A 16,524-nucleotide genomic window follows, 5' to 3' on the forward strand; every position below is an offset into this window, starting at 1 on the left:
GCTAGTCATATGAGGATTGTCACGTGATGACGTGAGTTTGACGATAACACTCGCAGACCACACTGGCCACAATAGAGGAAGTAAACGGACTGAAGCTACTGTGATTATATCGTGTCAAAGATAACAATTCAAGTAGACAAAATGAAAGGACCTATGGATCAAAACTAAGGTAGGCTACAACGTTGTATTCAAATTCAAAGTTTACACGTTATAATAATTATGCCGAAGGTTTTTCATACTAGGTCATGTTTTGTAGGTAGCTGGAGGTTGTGTCAATTCAATCGGAATTTGAATGAGTTCATTTCAGAATTTCAGGGGGATATCAAGATTGAATATTGGTGTTGCCTTCGTGGCAGAATTTAGTGCAGACTATAGCCAAATAAACCTCTCCACTGCTCCACTCTCCATTGCTATATTGGATTGACCATAGGCTTGCCCAACTTCTGAAAAATGCAGGCTAAATGTCTCGCGTAGCCTAATAACATTTTTTTTTCTCTCTTTACAGAGCTAAAGCATGAAGATGAAATATTGCCTCCTATTCTAGTACATGCAGGCATTCTGAAAGTTGGACATTTCTCTGTCGGAATACAATGATCAAAGCTTCGAAGACTCATTATTCAATAAGAACACAAGACTGGTTCAGGTTCTGCCAGTGAGTCTTGAGTTCATGAAGCCAATGGTCTTCATTAGCTTAGCTGTGGCCACTTGAGCCTCAAAAGAAGGTGAGGGTGCAAAACCTCTGTGCTGTGAAGATCTAATTGATGCAAGCTGCTACTGGGAAGTATAGGAATAGAAAATGGAGCCACTGATCAGTCAGATCCCCATACACAGAAACTCAGCTCAGCATAAGTGGGTGTCCTGCTGCTCTTTCTGCACCTTCCATAGATGGATACCGATTCTGACCTGGCTTCCTAAATACAACTTCAGATGGCTGCAGATGGACATCATTGCAGGTGTTACAGTAGGACTCACCACTGTACCACAGGCTCTGGCTTATGCTGAGGTGGCAGGTTTACCTGTGCAGGTCAGTGCAATCTTTGGGCTTAAGGTCTTTGTAGCACACTTGCCAAGTAATATGAAACCCTAATGTCCGTTGAGAAAACTTGAGGTTGAGTCTGTGATTTATCAGAAAATGAATCAGTCAAATTACACGGTTGTTCGGTTTATGCATGGAAGGCTCTTTAGGAAGCTCATATATTTCCAGTGGAGTGTCAGCAGTGTTGTAACAGCATCTTCTGTTATATTCTGCTCCTTATGTGTTCACTCAGATCTTGTTTATGCCCAACAGGGCAACTCTAAATTCAACTTTGACACATGCATAAATCCTTCAGCATCTTAACACTCATTCACTAGGTGCAACACCCAACCTGGTCCGTGTAAACAGGTACACCAAAACAATAGCCATTACAACACACCTGACCAGTGTTGAATTTGCTTTTCCCGTTTGGAAAGCCAGTACTGTGGACTGTTTCTTGAGCACACAGAGAACTGAATGCCAGGGAACTGTGAGGAGCAATTTGTCGAATTTTGCAAAAAAGTGTAATAGATTAAATCAGGGACTACATCTTCAAGTCTGTTGTACTTAAAACATCCCACTGTGGCAAACTTGTCCTTTTCCACTCACCATTATGCTCAAAGACAATACGTATACCATGGTGGATAAGCAGGTTTGTCAGTTAATCTTTTTTATTTTTGTCTTGCTGAGGTTGTGCTTTTATCATATTCATGGCTCATCTTTGTCTAATTTTGAATTCTCTGCTCTACAGTATGGGCTATACTCCGCTTTCATGGGTGGTTTTATGTACTGTGTCTTGGGAACATCGAAGGATGTGACCCTGGGGCCAACAGCCATTATGTCCCTTCTGTGCGCCTTTTACATCGGTGGGGATCCTGTCTATGCTGTTCTGCTATCATTCCTTTGTGGGCTTATCCAGGTGTCACTGGCACTCCTCAGACTGGGTAAGAAAGAGATTTTTATGTTTTATGAAGGCTTTTGTGCTTAATTTATTGTAGCCTCTTTTTATTGTTATAGGCTAATATTTTAATTTAGGGCTGTAACTAATGATTATTTTCATAGTCGATTAACCTGCTGATTATTTTGTAAACACATAATGTAATCTGAAAACTCCCCCAGTGACCCCAAACTTTTGACCGGTAGTACGTACATCTTAATCTCGAACTTCGAAATCAAATGTAGAATCGACGATGCAGCCACACCCCCAATGTCATGTCCATCATGCATGCCAAGAGACCACACACACACACACACACACACACACACACACGTGTTGAACTGCGCCACGTTATCTCCTCTAACTTCAAGCTGTAGCAGCCAGTTTAAAAAACCCACATCGACCAAACCCAAAGCCTCTTCTGCTATTCTGAAATCTCCAGTATGGAAGTAGGCTATTTTGTTGTTGATTCACGTCAGTTAACGCTAACTTACTGAACTTAGCAAGTAAAAAGAAGTTCTAGTTACAGTCCAAAATTAGGCTTAGGCCTGGCTAATAATAGACCAGATATGATTGAATAGAGAACACATATAAGAAAATGAACAACATATCCACAGTCCCTATCAACACAAGTGTTTTTCAAAGGTCAGGATTAGGCTTTAAACCAGATTGTCAAAATTGTAAAGCTACTGTAAAATATTTAGTTTGCACTTTCAGGAACATATTGGATCAAATTTAGATAGCTATCCAATATTAAAGTGCCCATATTATGACTATTTTTCAGCAAGTTAAAATAGGTCTATGAGTTCCAGAAAACATGTTTCTGAAGTTGTTTACTGGAAATAGCTTGTAGGAAAAGATTCCCACCTACCTCTATTATACTCTTTTTCAGTCCCTTTCAAAGTGTGCAGTTTCTGCTGCTCATTACATATTAATGAGCTGCTGCTCACTTACCCACGCCCCACTCCATTAACTGTTACCAGGGTCATTCGTGCCAAATCAACAAATGACTCCAGCCTCGCCTGACCATCTTGGCTTTGCTTCATACTTTATGTCAATAATGCTAAATATTACCCAACAACTACTGTGCAAAGGTTTAAGCTTGTATCTACATTCTTTTCTGAGATATGGAGGCTTAAAAAACAGTTGAACTCCTAGGCTTGGTGCGGAGGTGGGGTGTTGATTATGCAACGTCTGAAACACGCCAATTCAACATCTACTACACCTTCGTTTTACATAGTATAGTTAGGCTACAGAATTGCATCTTCTCAGATGAAGCACTGTGATATTATCTTGGTCAATAATTGCCAATTAGATTATTTAGCGTCCATGTAAACAAGTCGGTTGAAATCTTTAGATTAATTTCAATCGGATTTAAATAAAAATGTCCATGCAAACGTGGCTATTGATTCCAATGGGAAAGACAGCTAGATGCTAGTCACACGTTACATATTGATTCACAGGACATTCAATCCTTTTACTAACACAATGGTTATGAAGAAATGTGTATATGTAACTGAGTCATGCCGAAACTATGTACACTACCAACCTAATTCGTTTCCAATACCCCAGTGTTGAGAGGACGAATTTAGCCCCTAGCTAACACTTACCATAATCTCTATGTAAAACGGTTAGCTTGCTAGCTAGCTATCAAAGGGTGGAACTTCAGTAGCCTACAACATAAGCTTAGCATAGACTGTATATACACAGTCTATGATCTCACCTAGTTGTAGGAAATATGTAAGTGATGGAATTAGAATGAATCCCATGAACAAACAGATAACTCTTACCCCAACCTTATTTTGTGCATTTTATTCACGTTTGTTCAACGATTTAGTAAGTATAAATCCTTTTCCCTGCCCACTTCGATGCAGCTCCATAGGTTTCCATTATATCCACGTAACGTAATTGCCCTAAAAGGAGGTGGTGGGTGGGAATATTTAAATGTTTTCGGCTTGTGACGTCAAAAGCCTTGCCGATTTTGACTAGCTCACCCTGGAGGCTGAAGGCAGGATACATCCAGAAACCCTTATCTCTCTCAAAACAGCATGGATGTTTTTTTTTTTTCAAGTTTGTATGTGTGTGGAAGCACCAGAGACACACAATAACACATCAAATCCCAGAAAAAGTGATTTTTTCATAATATGGGCACTTTAAAGATGGGTCGCTATCCAAAATGTATCTTGCGTGTATGTATGGGTATGTCTATTTTTGGCTCCATGCATGATGGCTGACACAAACAATTTGTTTTTCTTGGTTCAAGGTGCTACTCAAAAAACTCAATACTCAAAAGGTTGGCAAGGGCAAACGTATTACATTTTGCAGAGACTTTCTGGACGCCTTAATGATTATACTTTTGCTTAACTCTATTTCGAAGTTGAGTTGAAATGGACAGTAACTTTTATGTTTACAAGATTGAGTCTGCAGTTCTCATTACCCTTCTTTGCACTTGATGTGCTAGCAAGATCATATGTTTTAAACATGATTTTTTTTAAACAGTGTAGCCTTGTATGGCATGATGTAATATTACTTTATGACATTGCAATGAAAACAAGATGTTATTATAGTACTTTAAAACCCATATTTGACACTCAAATATGATTAAGTTGCATTATTTGTGTGTTATAATGTTGCCTGTTGTCTACTTCAAGTGCAATATGGTCTTTTGTTTTGTAGTGGCCCTCAGAAGCGCATAGATCTAGTACTTTAAGATAAACAGGAGTGTGTACTTAAATTGAATTTGGGGTTAATCTGTCTGACACATTTATCTGCTTTGTAATCACAGACTAACACCTGGTATGCACTGATGACAGCAATAACTTCAGTTGATAACCTTAAATGTGTGATCAAGGCACTACAGTTTTGGCCAAACGTTTTCACATTTTGAAAACTTGTGAATCAAAGAGAGAGCCTGTAAATCCAGACCCTGCAAATCTAGAAAGATTAAGGGTCTGGCCATGACTAATGTAATGGCCCACTCGAGGGGAGACCCCAAGCATGCATTTGAAAATCTCACTGCACGCAATTGGATAACACTACGACCAATGTTTACTGACTGATTTGTTGCAGCATTGTCGTCATCTGTTTAGCTTGCCTCTGGCCCGCCTATATCACATACACCGATGTGATTTGGTACCCCACGATACAAGGAACATAAGTAATAACCATTATTACTCATTGCCATTCCAGGGTATCAAAGAGCATGTTCTCTGGCAAGAGTTTTAAGATTTTTGGATAAGAAAGCAATTCTGTGTAGTCTTTTTTCGATTATGCAAAATGTAGCAACCAGTCTGTGGAACAGGTTGTTAGGAGAAGATCATTAGATATTTAGGATGTTTATAAGTATATATACTCTTTTGATCCCGTGAGGGAAATTTGGTCTCTGCATTTATCCCAATCCATTAATTAGTGAAACACACTCAGCACACAGTGAACACACAGTGAGGTGAAGCACACATTAATCCCGGCGCAGTGAGCTGCCTGCAACAACAGCGGCGCTCGGGGAGCAGTGAGGGGTTAGGTGCCTTGCTCAAGGGCACTTCAGCCGTGCCTACTGGTCGGGGTTCGAACCAAGTCCGAAGCGCTAACCGGTAGGCCACGGCTGCCCATGTTTTAAGCAGGCACTGAAAAAATGGCTTACATGTCAATTACATTGGTATTCTTTGTTTATTGTATTGCTTTTAGGGAAATATTTGGTGTATTGAGTAGTGTACTGATGTATTGGTTGATGTGGTCCCCCATTAGGGACCACAATGGAAATAAGACGTACAGTACAGTGCTACAAATTACATATACACAAAATTACAATACAACAAATTACAATACAACACTTATTTTTCACTTAATTTTGTGTGCAGGGTTTTTGTTAGACTTTATCTCCTATCCTGTCATCAAAGGCTTCACGTCTGCTGCAGCAGTTACAATTGGATTCGGCCAGATTAAGGTGAGTGTCATCCAATACTGAGTACGGATACTGATATTTCTGATTATAAAATAACTATTAGGCTAGCATAAAAATGCAATGGATTGGAACTCAGGTTTAATTTTCTTCTCTGCTCTGGTTGTTATTAAGCCTACAAATAAATAATAATGAGTATCAAATAATAGGCTATTTCAAACCATAAATAAAGATAGAAAAAAAAATTGAAAATAATAAAAAAGTATTATGTAAAACAAGCCTCCACATTGGCACTGTCTCCACATTTTAGTTAAATTATCACTACACTATTTTGCACTGTCTTCACTCTGTCACTAAAATATGATGGGGCAACAAAACATGACAAGTCAGTCACCCTGCAACTGCAATTAGGGAGGTTTGGCGAATCACTGCTCCTAGATTACATTACGCACGCTCCGCACGCCGCGCGCTCTATTTCAGCGCTTGTTTGTTGCTAAAGGAGGAGGAGGACGCACAACTGAAACCGCCATCGAAGCACGAGCATAGATTATACATAATAAAGGCTAGTTGTCTTATGGTAGAGTTTCAAACGGCATCTCCGGTGCATCTTGTCACAGACAAGCTATATGGTGGGCTCTGTGGTACCTGATGCAAGGTGAGTGATCTGCACGAACACAAATACTCTTATCTCGCTGAAATCTTGACAGATTTACGGATTTGTCCTGAACTGTCAAAGAGGCTACGGAACCATCTCCATATGTTATCGCTAATTAAGTTGCTCTGACAGGGGGTAGCTTATGTTAGCGCATAGTTGCTGTTAAAATGGCTACTAGCACTGGGAATCGAAATACTTACACCGGCATATGTAACATGTTTAAAACTATTGCGTATTATGGAAATTATCAAATTTCTTACAGCATTTGGGAACGCAATGAATGAACTTGAAAGCAGAGTCCCTCGATGTTAGATTAGGTTACTTGCAAATGCCGTTGTCCATGACCTGGCAGTTCCATGGCAAGCCGTTTTAACATACCTTTGAATTTCCCCTTGGGGATCAATAAAGTATCTATCTATCTATCTATCTATCTATCTATCTATCTAAAGTATCTATCTATCTATCTATCTATCTATCTGAAGTATCTATCTATCTGAAGTATCTATCTATCTGGCAAGCCGCCTCACTGGATAAACTTGAAAGTAGGGCTGGGACGATATACAATATATATCTCGATATTTTGACTGCACACTTTTACCCTTTTAATGTTTTCAATCATACCAGTACATTCTTGGTTACTTTCGTAGGTGGTTTATATTGAAACATTTTTATATTTGTGTGTACAATAAAATTGAACAAAGAGTATTTGTTCTAATGAAGCCATGGTACAAAATGCATAATATATTTCCACAAAATTGCAACAAGGCTACATTTGCAACAAGGTTACACACGCAACAAGGCTACACACTTGAAAAAAAAAGATAGCTCACAGCAATAAAAAGCGCACATTTAAAAGGAAACCCTAAAAACAACATAGATAAAAGTGCACTTTCATGGCGAATCATTTAAAAAATGGAGTTAAAGGTCCAGACTATGACAATGACAAACCACTATGAACAATAGCAGTCACATCCCAGCATTGTGTGTGTGTGTGTGTGTGTGTGTGTGTTTGTGTTATATTTGCATATTAAGCTCACAACAATAGAAAAAATGCAAATTTAAAAGGCAACCCTGAAAAAAAACCTGATAAAAGTGGACTTTCGTCATTTCAAAAATGGAGGTAAAGGTTCAGGGTGAACAATAAGTCACAACATAGGTGTGTGTGTGTGTGTGTGTGTGTGTGTGTGTGTGTGTGTGTGTGTTAAATTTATGTGATATTTGGGAATGTGTTTGTGAGAATGCATTGTGTGATGTGTGAACAGGTGTTCAAAAACAGTATAGGTTTCTAGGCCAAGTATACTTGAGTATACAAGGAATGCGTATACAGTACAAGGAATTTGGTCTCCGTATTTATCCCATCCGTAAATTAGTGAACACACAGCACACAGTGAACACACAGTGAGGTGAAGCGCACACAATAACAGAGCAGTAAGCTGCCTTGCTACAGCGGCGTGCGGGGAGCGGTGAGGGCTTAGGTGCCTTGCTCAAGGGCGCTTCAGCTGTTCCTACTGGTTGGGGATCGAAACGGCAACCCTTCGGTTACAAGCCACGACTGCCCCAGTCTGCAAGTAGGCAGACAACTCTGTGTTCAGCTGCTCTTTCTTTGATGTTGTGGTAGAAAATACCATTGCCTTTATGAAGAAGCTCCTTAGGGTTTCCTTTTGTAAGTAAAGTAAGTAAGTATTAAATTTATAATAAGTATTTAATTTATAGAGCACATTTAAAACAGTTTCCACTGACCAAAGTGCTGTACAGAGGATATGGCTAAAAATAGAAAATAAAAGCAAATCAGAACAAGCTAAATATAAAAGGCAAGCACAGAGAAAGTAAGCAAGACAAATACAGAAATACAATAGACAAATAGACAGCCCTAAACAAATAAATAGCAACAGTACAGAAGACACTTGAATATGAAGAAGAGAGGAGAGAGATGGACAGCTAGGAAGCAGGGAAGGCCAAGGAGTAAAGGTGGGTCTTTAGTCTTGATTTAAAAGTGGTGATGGAGGGAGACAGTCTAACATCTGGGGGCAGACAATTCCACAGAAGTGGGGCTGCTACCGCAAAAGCTCTATCGCCTCTTTGCTTGAGGCGGGTGCGGGCCACAGAGAGAAGACCCTTGTCGGCAGATCTAAGGGACCTGGATGCTGAGAGGGGATGGAGGAGGTCTGAAATATATGAGGGAGCCAACCCATGCAGTGCCTTATAAACAATCAGAAGGATTTTGAAGTGGACCCTAAAGCTAATGGGAAGCCAGTGTAAGAAGGCCAGTACAGGGGTGATGTGTTGGTATTTCTTGGTGCCAGTAAGCAACCTAGCAGCTGCATTTTGTACCAATTGCAGACGAGAAAGTTGGGACTGGGGGAGACCAAAATAGAGGGAGTTGCAATAATCTAACCGGGATGTAACAAATGCATGAATTACTGTTTCTAAGTCCTTGGGAGACAAAGAGGGTTTGAGATGGGAAATAATTCTCAGCTGATGGAAGCTACTCTTGATTACAGAGCTAATCTGTCTTTTAAAACAGCTCTGAATCAAGGATGACACCTAGATTTTTGGCATGTGGCTTGACAAAAGAGGGGGCTCTGCTACTATTGGTGCTTCATGTGGCACACAAACTTCCTTCTCCCATTCTCTCTCTTTAATACTACTACTACTACTACACACACACACACAAACAAAGGCAAACAGAGTTTAACACGCACATAGTCTAACCAGGACTCAACATAAACTCTTCAAAGCTGCCAGCTTGGCAACCAAGCATGTAGTTTTGATCACTGGCTCCAGTGGTTGCTTCATTACAAACTGCCTATTATTAAGATATAAAAATGATGATAACACTGGTTAGTTTTTAACAATCAACATTTGAATTTATTTCACACAAATTCTTTAAAACAGTACACAGTACAGAGTATACAACATCACTTCCCAAAGTGGCTGGTACGCAAACACATCAGTATTAGTCTGCCTTTTCTTACAGGCCTGGTACTCTGCAGATCTCCTCCTTGCTACCCACTCAAAACAAATTTAGTGGGGTCCCAGGATGCTAATGGAGGGCCGACAATGTTAACAAACATTAGAGAGGACACATTTTCTCAGTAGGGAACTTAAGGTGTAACAACTGTGTTAATTTCTGAAAAAACCTCACTTACATTCTGCACTGCTTACAGAATTGTTTCAACAGCATGTCAGTAATAGAGTGTTAGTCATTGGTTGACTGGGGTCACTTTTGAAATCCCTAAAGCTTGCCTTCATACCAGCAAAGCCAATACTAAAAAGATTGCAAACCTCCCTCAGTTCATGTTCCCCGTACATTTGAGGTAAAGCAGAAGGCCAAGTTGTTTTGTGAAGAATGTTCACCATTTGAAATAAGGACTCTTCTTCCTCTATCACCATTCTTGCCTCCATGTTGGTTTTCAAAGCCTCATAAAACTTTTCTGGCTCGATGACTTTTGGCTTCTGTCACTGTGCAATTCTATGCCATTGAACAACCCTTCCACCACTGCGTAACATGCTTAGAATGCATATATATGCATGCATAGAAATGGCCACTCTCAGGTTCTCTACTCATTGAACTAAAAGCCTCAATCTGTCTCTTGATGAGAGTTACTGACTGAGACAGTCTAATGTCTCTGATTAGCCTCAGGGCCAGATGTACTAACGCTTTTACGCCCACTTCAGGCGTATTTGTTTCGCAACGTGCGTGTAAAATCATTGCGAGGTATGTACAAACAGGCCGCAATGATGTAAAAACGCAAACTGCCTGTCGCGGGAGCTGAAAGTGGCAGATTGCGTTGTTCATGTCATACATCTGCATTCATGGGAGGATCCAAGGTAAAATGGGAGTTTAGCGTAAAAAGATGGGAGGGGATTGAGAGCGCCTAATTATGTATTCCGAGGTATGTACAAAGACTGCGAATTATGGACAGATGTCCTGAGGTACACAATCAGGCAGGACTTCTTGCTTAACAAGGTGCTCTCATCTACAATCACTGTTAGCTTTGGTCGACTTTGTTTGATGGTGGCCAACATTGCCTGTCTCATCTCCCTGGATATAAAGTAATGATATTATTATATGTGACATTTGAATGAAGAACATGGCCAACACTCAGTGGTCAGTATAAGGCCGGTTGTTTTTTGCTACATAGTAGGCTGTTCTAAACACTGAAAGTAGACTCAAGAATTTCAGACTCAGTTCTGAGAACTTGTTTCTAACATTTTGGCTTGTTGCTTTTTAAGTATACTTTCAGCAATTGTATGACTTTGGGAAACACTATGTTCATTATTTGTTTTGAACAAAAAAACAAAAGATTTCATTTGTTTTGCAGTCGTGTTACCATAAGGGCCAACTAGACAATTTTGCCATTCACTTGAGAAGGTATACCTGAGTTTACCACTATGCTCTGCTCTGAGTGATCTTGCAGCACTACATGTTTTGCATCCCAACTTTTTCTCTTTTACCATAAGAAATGGGTGGGTCTTATAGTATACTGTACATACTGGTGTACCTTCCAGCAGTCTGGCATGTTGTGACAGGCTTCATCTCCTGCTCCAGTGTCCTTCCCCATGTCCACAGCTCCAGTGACCTGCCCCATGTCCACAGCTCCCCGGCCCTGTCAAGAGTAGAGGTGGGGGAGATGGATATAGTTCAATATTTCTGCGAGAAATTATATTGGTACAGTTAATGTTTAACAAATTCTCTGCACTACTCTGCAGAAGACAATTGTGTTCATTACTAACAGTGGCAAATTTGTATTTGAATGACCTTAACCTAGCCTAACTTGATAAACATTTTAATAATAAAGGGGTAAGGAACCACATCCTGGGTGAAATAATGTTTAGATCAGACAAGGGATGGGCGATATGGCCTAAAATCCATATTGCGATACATTGCAGCCTCTTGCAATAATGATATATATCGCAATATAAAAATGATAATAGAACCATTTCAGAACTTGTTACATAGACCCCAATGTAAACGTTCTCTAAGAAGAGTGAAAAGCAGTTTTCAGTAAAAATAACCACAATCGTCTATCGCAGGAAAAATTGCGGGCAGTCAAATTAACCAAATGAAATGCTCGGTGGGCCCAATTAAAGTGTGTGGCGGGCCGTAGTTTGCCCACCTCTCCTCTACAGGGTATAGTTTGCTGCTGCTGCTCGTCGGACGGCTTAAATCTGAACCATGTCCAAATAATGGATGTTGCACTGGTCTTTTTCACTAGCTCCTCCATTTCGCTTTCAGCCATGTTTTCTCGAGATGCATAATTGCAGCCTGTTGCAGCTCGTGCTCTAAATTTTGCGGTTATTATTATTATGCATTATCGCGATAGAGATTTTAATTCTATTGCACTATCATAGGCCAATTTTGTATCGTTTATATTGCATGTCGTTTATATCGCCCATTACTAGATCAGACAAACTAGAAGGCATGGAATCGAAAGAATTGAATTGCAATACTTAATGATATGAAATGTAATTGTTGAACAAATAATTTCCACCTCTTTACATATCTCCTCACTTCTGCTACCCTGTCCAGTGTCATTTCCACCAGTATTTGGCTCCACTCTACATATGAGGGGAAATGCAATGGGAAGATTGCTTAATGTCAATGTTTATGATTATGCTTAACAGTATAACAAACCTAGAAGCAGATCATATCTTAGTCATTTTAATATTAAAATTAATAGAATGTTGATATAAATTAAATCATTTTGTAAGTTTACTGAGTACATGACTGTAAAGCCTGCTGCCAACATGTTACAAAGGTAGTCATGCTAAAATGTCTGGAATATCAGTCTACCTTTTGAAGAAATCAGTCAGTTTCCTCTTCTTGGGTGGATATGCTCCACTCAATTCAATTTATCTCTGAAAGTTGGAAATTAAATCAACTATTTATTCAGTAACCATTGAGATGACCCCCCTCCCCCCACAGCCTACTTTGCTTCATATCATGCATTAAGAACCATTTGATGCTAGCTAGCTAGCTGGCGTCATTTCACATTCATCAATTTATGCACACGTCACAAAACGAATTCAATCTACTGTATCCTTGTTGAAAGGTTGCTTAGTAGCTCAAAGTAGGTCTAGCAAGTCTGATATTTCTGTAATTCACACAGATCAAACACAAATATGCTGACTGAATAGATTGCTAGTTTATTTTGAGTAGCCAGCTAGCTGTTCTCACTGCAGTTTGCTGATAATCCTGTGTCTGAAGTTAAATGCTCTAAACATCTCCTGAGAAAAATCACACGGTCAACCTAGTCTTGGTTATTTGAGATTTAGTCTTATTTTCCTTACCTTGTCATTCAAGGCCAGTGCGATTTTACGTTAAGATGAACTTGACTTGAAAGACTTGACAGATGAACTTGACTTGAAAGTCGATCTGCTGCAGCAGTGGTGGCTTGCAGCTCATGAGATGAGATTTTTTTTCAAGGAAGTGTTTTCTCAAACTTTTGCTCTTCCACATCCCGCGCAACTAAGGATCTCCCAGGAATATTCATAAAAAAAATATAGTCTAAGCCTACCTAGATATACCACTTTGTTTTGTCATTATGCAAAGCCGATGATCTTAATTCATGGCATTGTATTTGGGCCAGCAGTTGTTTGCAGATGCACCATATAGGAAAAAAGTGTAGGAAAATGTCCCTGCAACAGGTCTTTGAAATTAGGCTAATTAAAATAAATGGCCTGTCAGGGAATAAAAAATCAGTTTAATATTATAGCAATAATTTGAGGGGATACATTCATTGGATGAGGATTCTGTCGTTCTGCTTGCCTTTTTGTGATAGCCTATCTGCTGTTGTGCACTTAGATAGATAGATAGATAGAGCCCTGGCCCAATTTAACCCCTGATGTAAATGCAGTTTTATAAAATATGTATAGTACATTTAGGCATTATGCAGTGTAAAAGAATATACTAGCTAACTAAATTCCCATTATTAACAACCCATTATTTTTTGCAGAGTATACTAGGACTGAAGAATATCCCTCATCAGTTCTTTCTCCAGGTTTACTACACCTTTCAGAAGATTCCTGAGGCAAGGTGAGGGAGATGTCATGTTTTTATGCATTTGCATTATGAATGCATGAATTGATTATCCAGTGACTGGAATCGGCTGATTTCAGCTTAATCAACCATAACCAAGGGATAGTTGGTCATTCTCAGGTCAAAATCCTAGGGGGGGGGGGGGGGTGTTATTTCATGAAAATGTTCAGATTCAACTTTAGCCCAGATTTTGTAATGCTCCCATGTCTTGGGAATACATGTGAACAAATTTCAAATCAAGCCCGAACTCCCCCCCCCCCCCCCCCCACCACCACCACCACCCTGCTGAAAATTACTTTTTCAACCCTGAAATCGTGTGTTTTTTGCCAACTTTCAAAGTACATAGTGGATTTATGTTCATGTCAAGGTCATATTTTAGGTCAAAGGTCACAAAAATGTCTCAAAATGCCTATTTTTTGCAAAAAAAAACACAATATTCTAACATTTTGTTAAATTCAAAAAGAATAGAAATGAGAAATGTTCATTATGGGCGCTTTGATGGTCTTTCATGTGGTATGTCATGCCATGAGAATAGTTTGCATTATAAAATATCCTATTTCAAGGTCATATTAAAGGTCAAAGGTCACCCAAAATGCTCCAGAATTACATTCAATAGGAAACATTAAGCAGAGATCATTACAATGCACAATGTAAAACAAAGTTGACCTCAGTCATAATGTTCTGCATGGTTCACTTCAGCTTGAACAAACAGTGGAGATCTTTTATGAGCAGATATACGCAAATGCTGATAACACTGTGGCATAACTTCTCTATCACTGTCATTGCTGTCAGTGTCCGTGGCAACGTGTACTTTTCTCCTTTTGGACCCCCTACCATACCTGTCAACACTCCCGTTTTTCCCGGGTTTCTCCCGTATTTCAAGGTCATCTCCCAGCACCCTCCCGTTTTGTTATTTCTCCCGGAAAACTCCCGTAATTTACATGGCTAACAGACTTCAAAATCATTGATCCATTCAGGTTGCCAGATTGTGTATGAAGTACACCCTACACATACACGATCACTTTCGTTTCACGTTTCAATTTCAACCGTTTTGTCATAGCCTAGGCTAAAACCTGGCAACCCAAAACCCAAATAAGGAAGCGGGTGCCGACTGCGCAGCCTGAGTCTCGTCGTAAGCAAGCGTGCTAGTTGAATGGCCTACTCCAGAACTAGCTGTTGTGAAATTGTTGGGAATTTAATTGATTAACACATCACATAAACTGTTATTGAGTGTTGTTGATGCACTGAACTTGTAACCTGACCGTAGCCAGATGAATTTCGTTCCGCTATAGCTCCGCCTAGCTTCACTCACATCCATCTGGGACCTCTTCTATTGAGAGTGATTTCTGCAACCGACTTTATGGTTCAGCCAATCAGGACGCAGGGCGGGAGTTTCATAGATGTGACATAGCGTAGAAGCGACTGTGACACTGTTATTAGCGTCACGGATTGGCTTCGATGTGAGTGGTTGAAGTAGCACGTCAATAGATCACGGACAAGTGGCTTATTCAATCATATGCAAGCATTTTTTGATTAGGCCCAGCCTTCTGAAGTAACACTTCAATGGATCGGTTCCAGATGGATGAGTGGAGCTAGGCGGAGTGAAATTCATCTGGCTAGGGTCAGGTTACTGAACTTGTGCCCTCGGAACCAAATCTGACAGCAAGCAGCTTTGGAGTTTTGGAAGTAGGCTGCAGGCAGGCAGCTGGTGGATACATAACTGGCATGCGTAAGGTAATGAATGGTAAGGTAAAAGCAACCACCGAAATGCAGTGTTGAAACATATATGAAACGTATTAAATATACAAACACAGATCCCCGTTTTTGGAAAGGTAAATGTTGACAGGTATGCCCCCTACATGTATTCACATGTCAACGTTTTGCCGAGGAAGGGGTGTGATATGCGTAGACAACTGCCATATTGGCAAACTAACCCCATGCATTTCTATGGAGGATTTTTTGAGTGCTGTGTCTCCTCATTAGAAAGTATCTGGTATCATCTTCTGTATTTACCTGCTCTGAGATACTATCAGTAGATGCAGTGGTGGTCTCTATGGTTGCCTCCCCCATAGCTTCTTCGTATGTTGACCCAACCAATGCTGTATCAGCCCTTTTCTGTTCCTCTTCCTTGTTCTGCATGGCCTGCAGGGCCTTTTCCCTCGCATTCTTTCGTTCCATTGTTCGCTCCCACTTTCTATCAACCTGCTCCTCACAGTAACCTTTGCGGTCATTACGCATGGAATGCAAGAACTGCCATTCCTCATCCCCCATCTTGACCCCAAAAAGGTTTTCTTGGGACTCTCGTGCCGATTTGTTCTCACAAAAAAATGTCAAACAGATTTTCCATATCCCCGTTGTACTCCATGTCAGTTTTCCATTTCTCACTTCCTTTGGACTGTGGCCCATTTATATCGGCGAGGAAGCGGGTAAAACGTAGCCTAGAAATCTAGACGCACCCTAGCGGCGGCAAATTAATTTGCTCAGCCTGTACGTCTAGTAGCAAACCATAGGAATTTCTATTGGCTGACGCCGTGGACGTCATCCAATCACAGCGCTCTATTTTGTTAGAGAGTCTTAAGGCGGGCTTAACAGGATGACGACAGTCCTACGACGGTGAACAACAAGGAAGGTGGCTATGGCGAACGAAGAGCGGTTGTTTGAATCGGCGTTGGCGTCAACTTTGGAGGAGTTGGACTTGTGCTTTTCTTTGAAAGTTGAGCAACACAATGCACTTAAGTCATTCCTTTCGAAGAAGGATGTATTTGCCGTTTTGACGACCGGATACGGATATGGTCGTAGCGCTGGCCTATTGCATGCCTATGCAGTTTGAAAGACAATTCTCTGCCCGCCCCTTGGATTAAGCGAGGTGAATGGGTCGATTCCAGACTATACATTTCAATGATATAGAATGGCCCGCCAGGCTAGGTAAAATGGCTTCTACACACAGTTGCGTTCCATCAACGCATGCCAATGGGTG

General features: G+C 40.4%; 1 protein-coding gene across 3 annotated transcripts in view; it reads left to right on the forward strand.

Moving 5' to 3' along the window:
- The first annotated feature begins 29 nt into the window (after nucleotides 1-29).
- The window catches only part of slc26a11 (solute carrier family 26 member 11), a 33,788-nt gene continuing 17,293 nt past the window's right edge, over nucleotides 30-16,524 (forward strand). For 2 of the 3 annotated variants that reach the window (XM_042102681.1, XM_042102682.1), the window contains exons 1-5: nucleotides 30-169; nucleotides 506-1,024; nucleotides 1,767-1,959; nucleotides 5,810-5,895; nucleotides 13,465-13,544. In XM_042102681.1, the coding sequence (XP_041958615.1) occupies nucleotides 797-1,024; nucleotides 1,767-1,959; nucleotides 5,810-5,895; nucleotides 13,465-13,544 (587 nt within the window). In that variant the 5' untranslated portion in view covers nucleotides 30-169; nucleotides 506-796. The remainder of the gene's footprint in view (nucleotides 170-505; nucleotides 1,025-1,766; nucleotides 1,960-5,809; nucleotides 5,896-13,464; nucleotides 13,545-16,524) is intronic. The other variant, XM_042102683.1, reaches the window with a different exon arrangement.

The sequence above is a fragment of the Alosa sapidissima genome, chromosome 9 (assembly GCF_018492685.1).
Source record: "Alosa sapidissima isolate fAloSap1 chromosome 9, fAloSap1.pri, whole genome shotgun sequence".
Taxonomy (NCBI): domain Eukaryota; kingdom Metazoa; phylum Chordata; class Actinopteri; order Clupeiformes; family Clupeidae; genus Alosa; species Alosa sapidissima.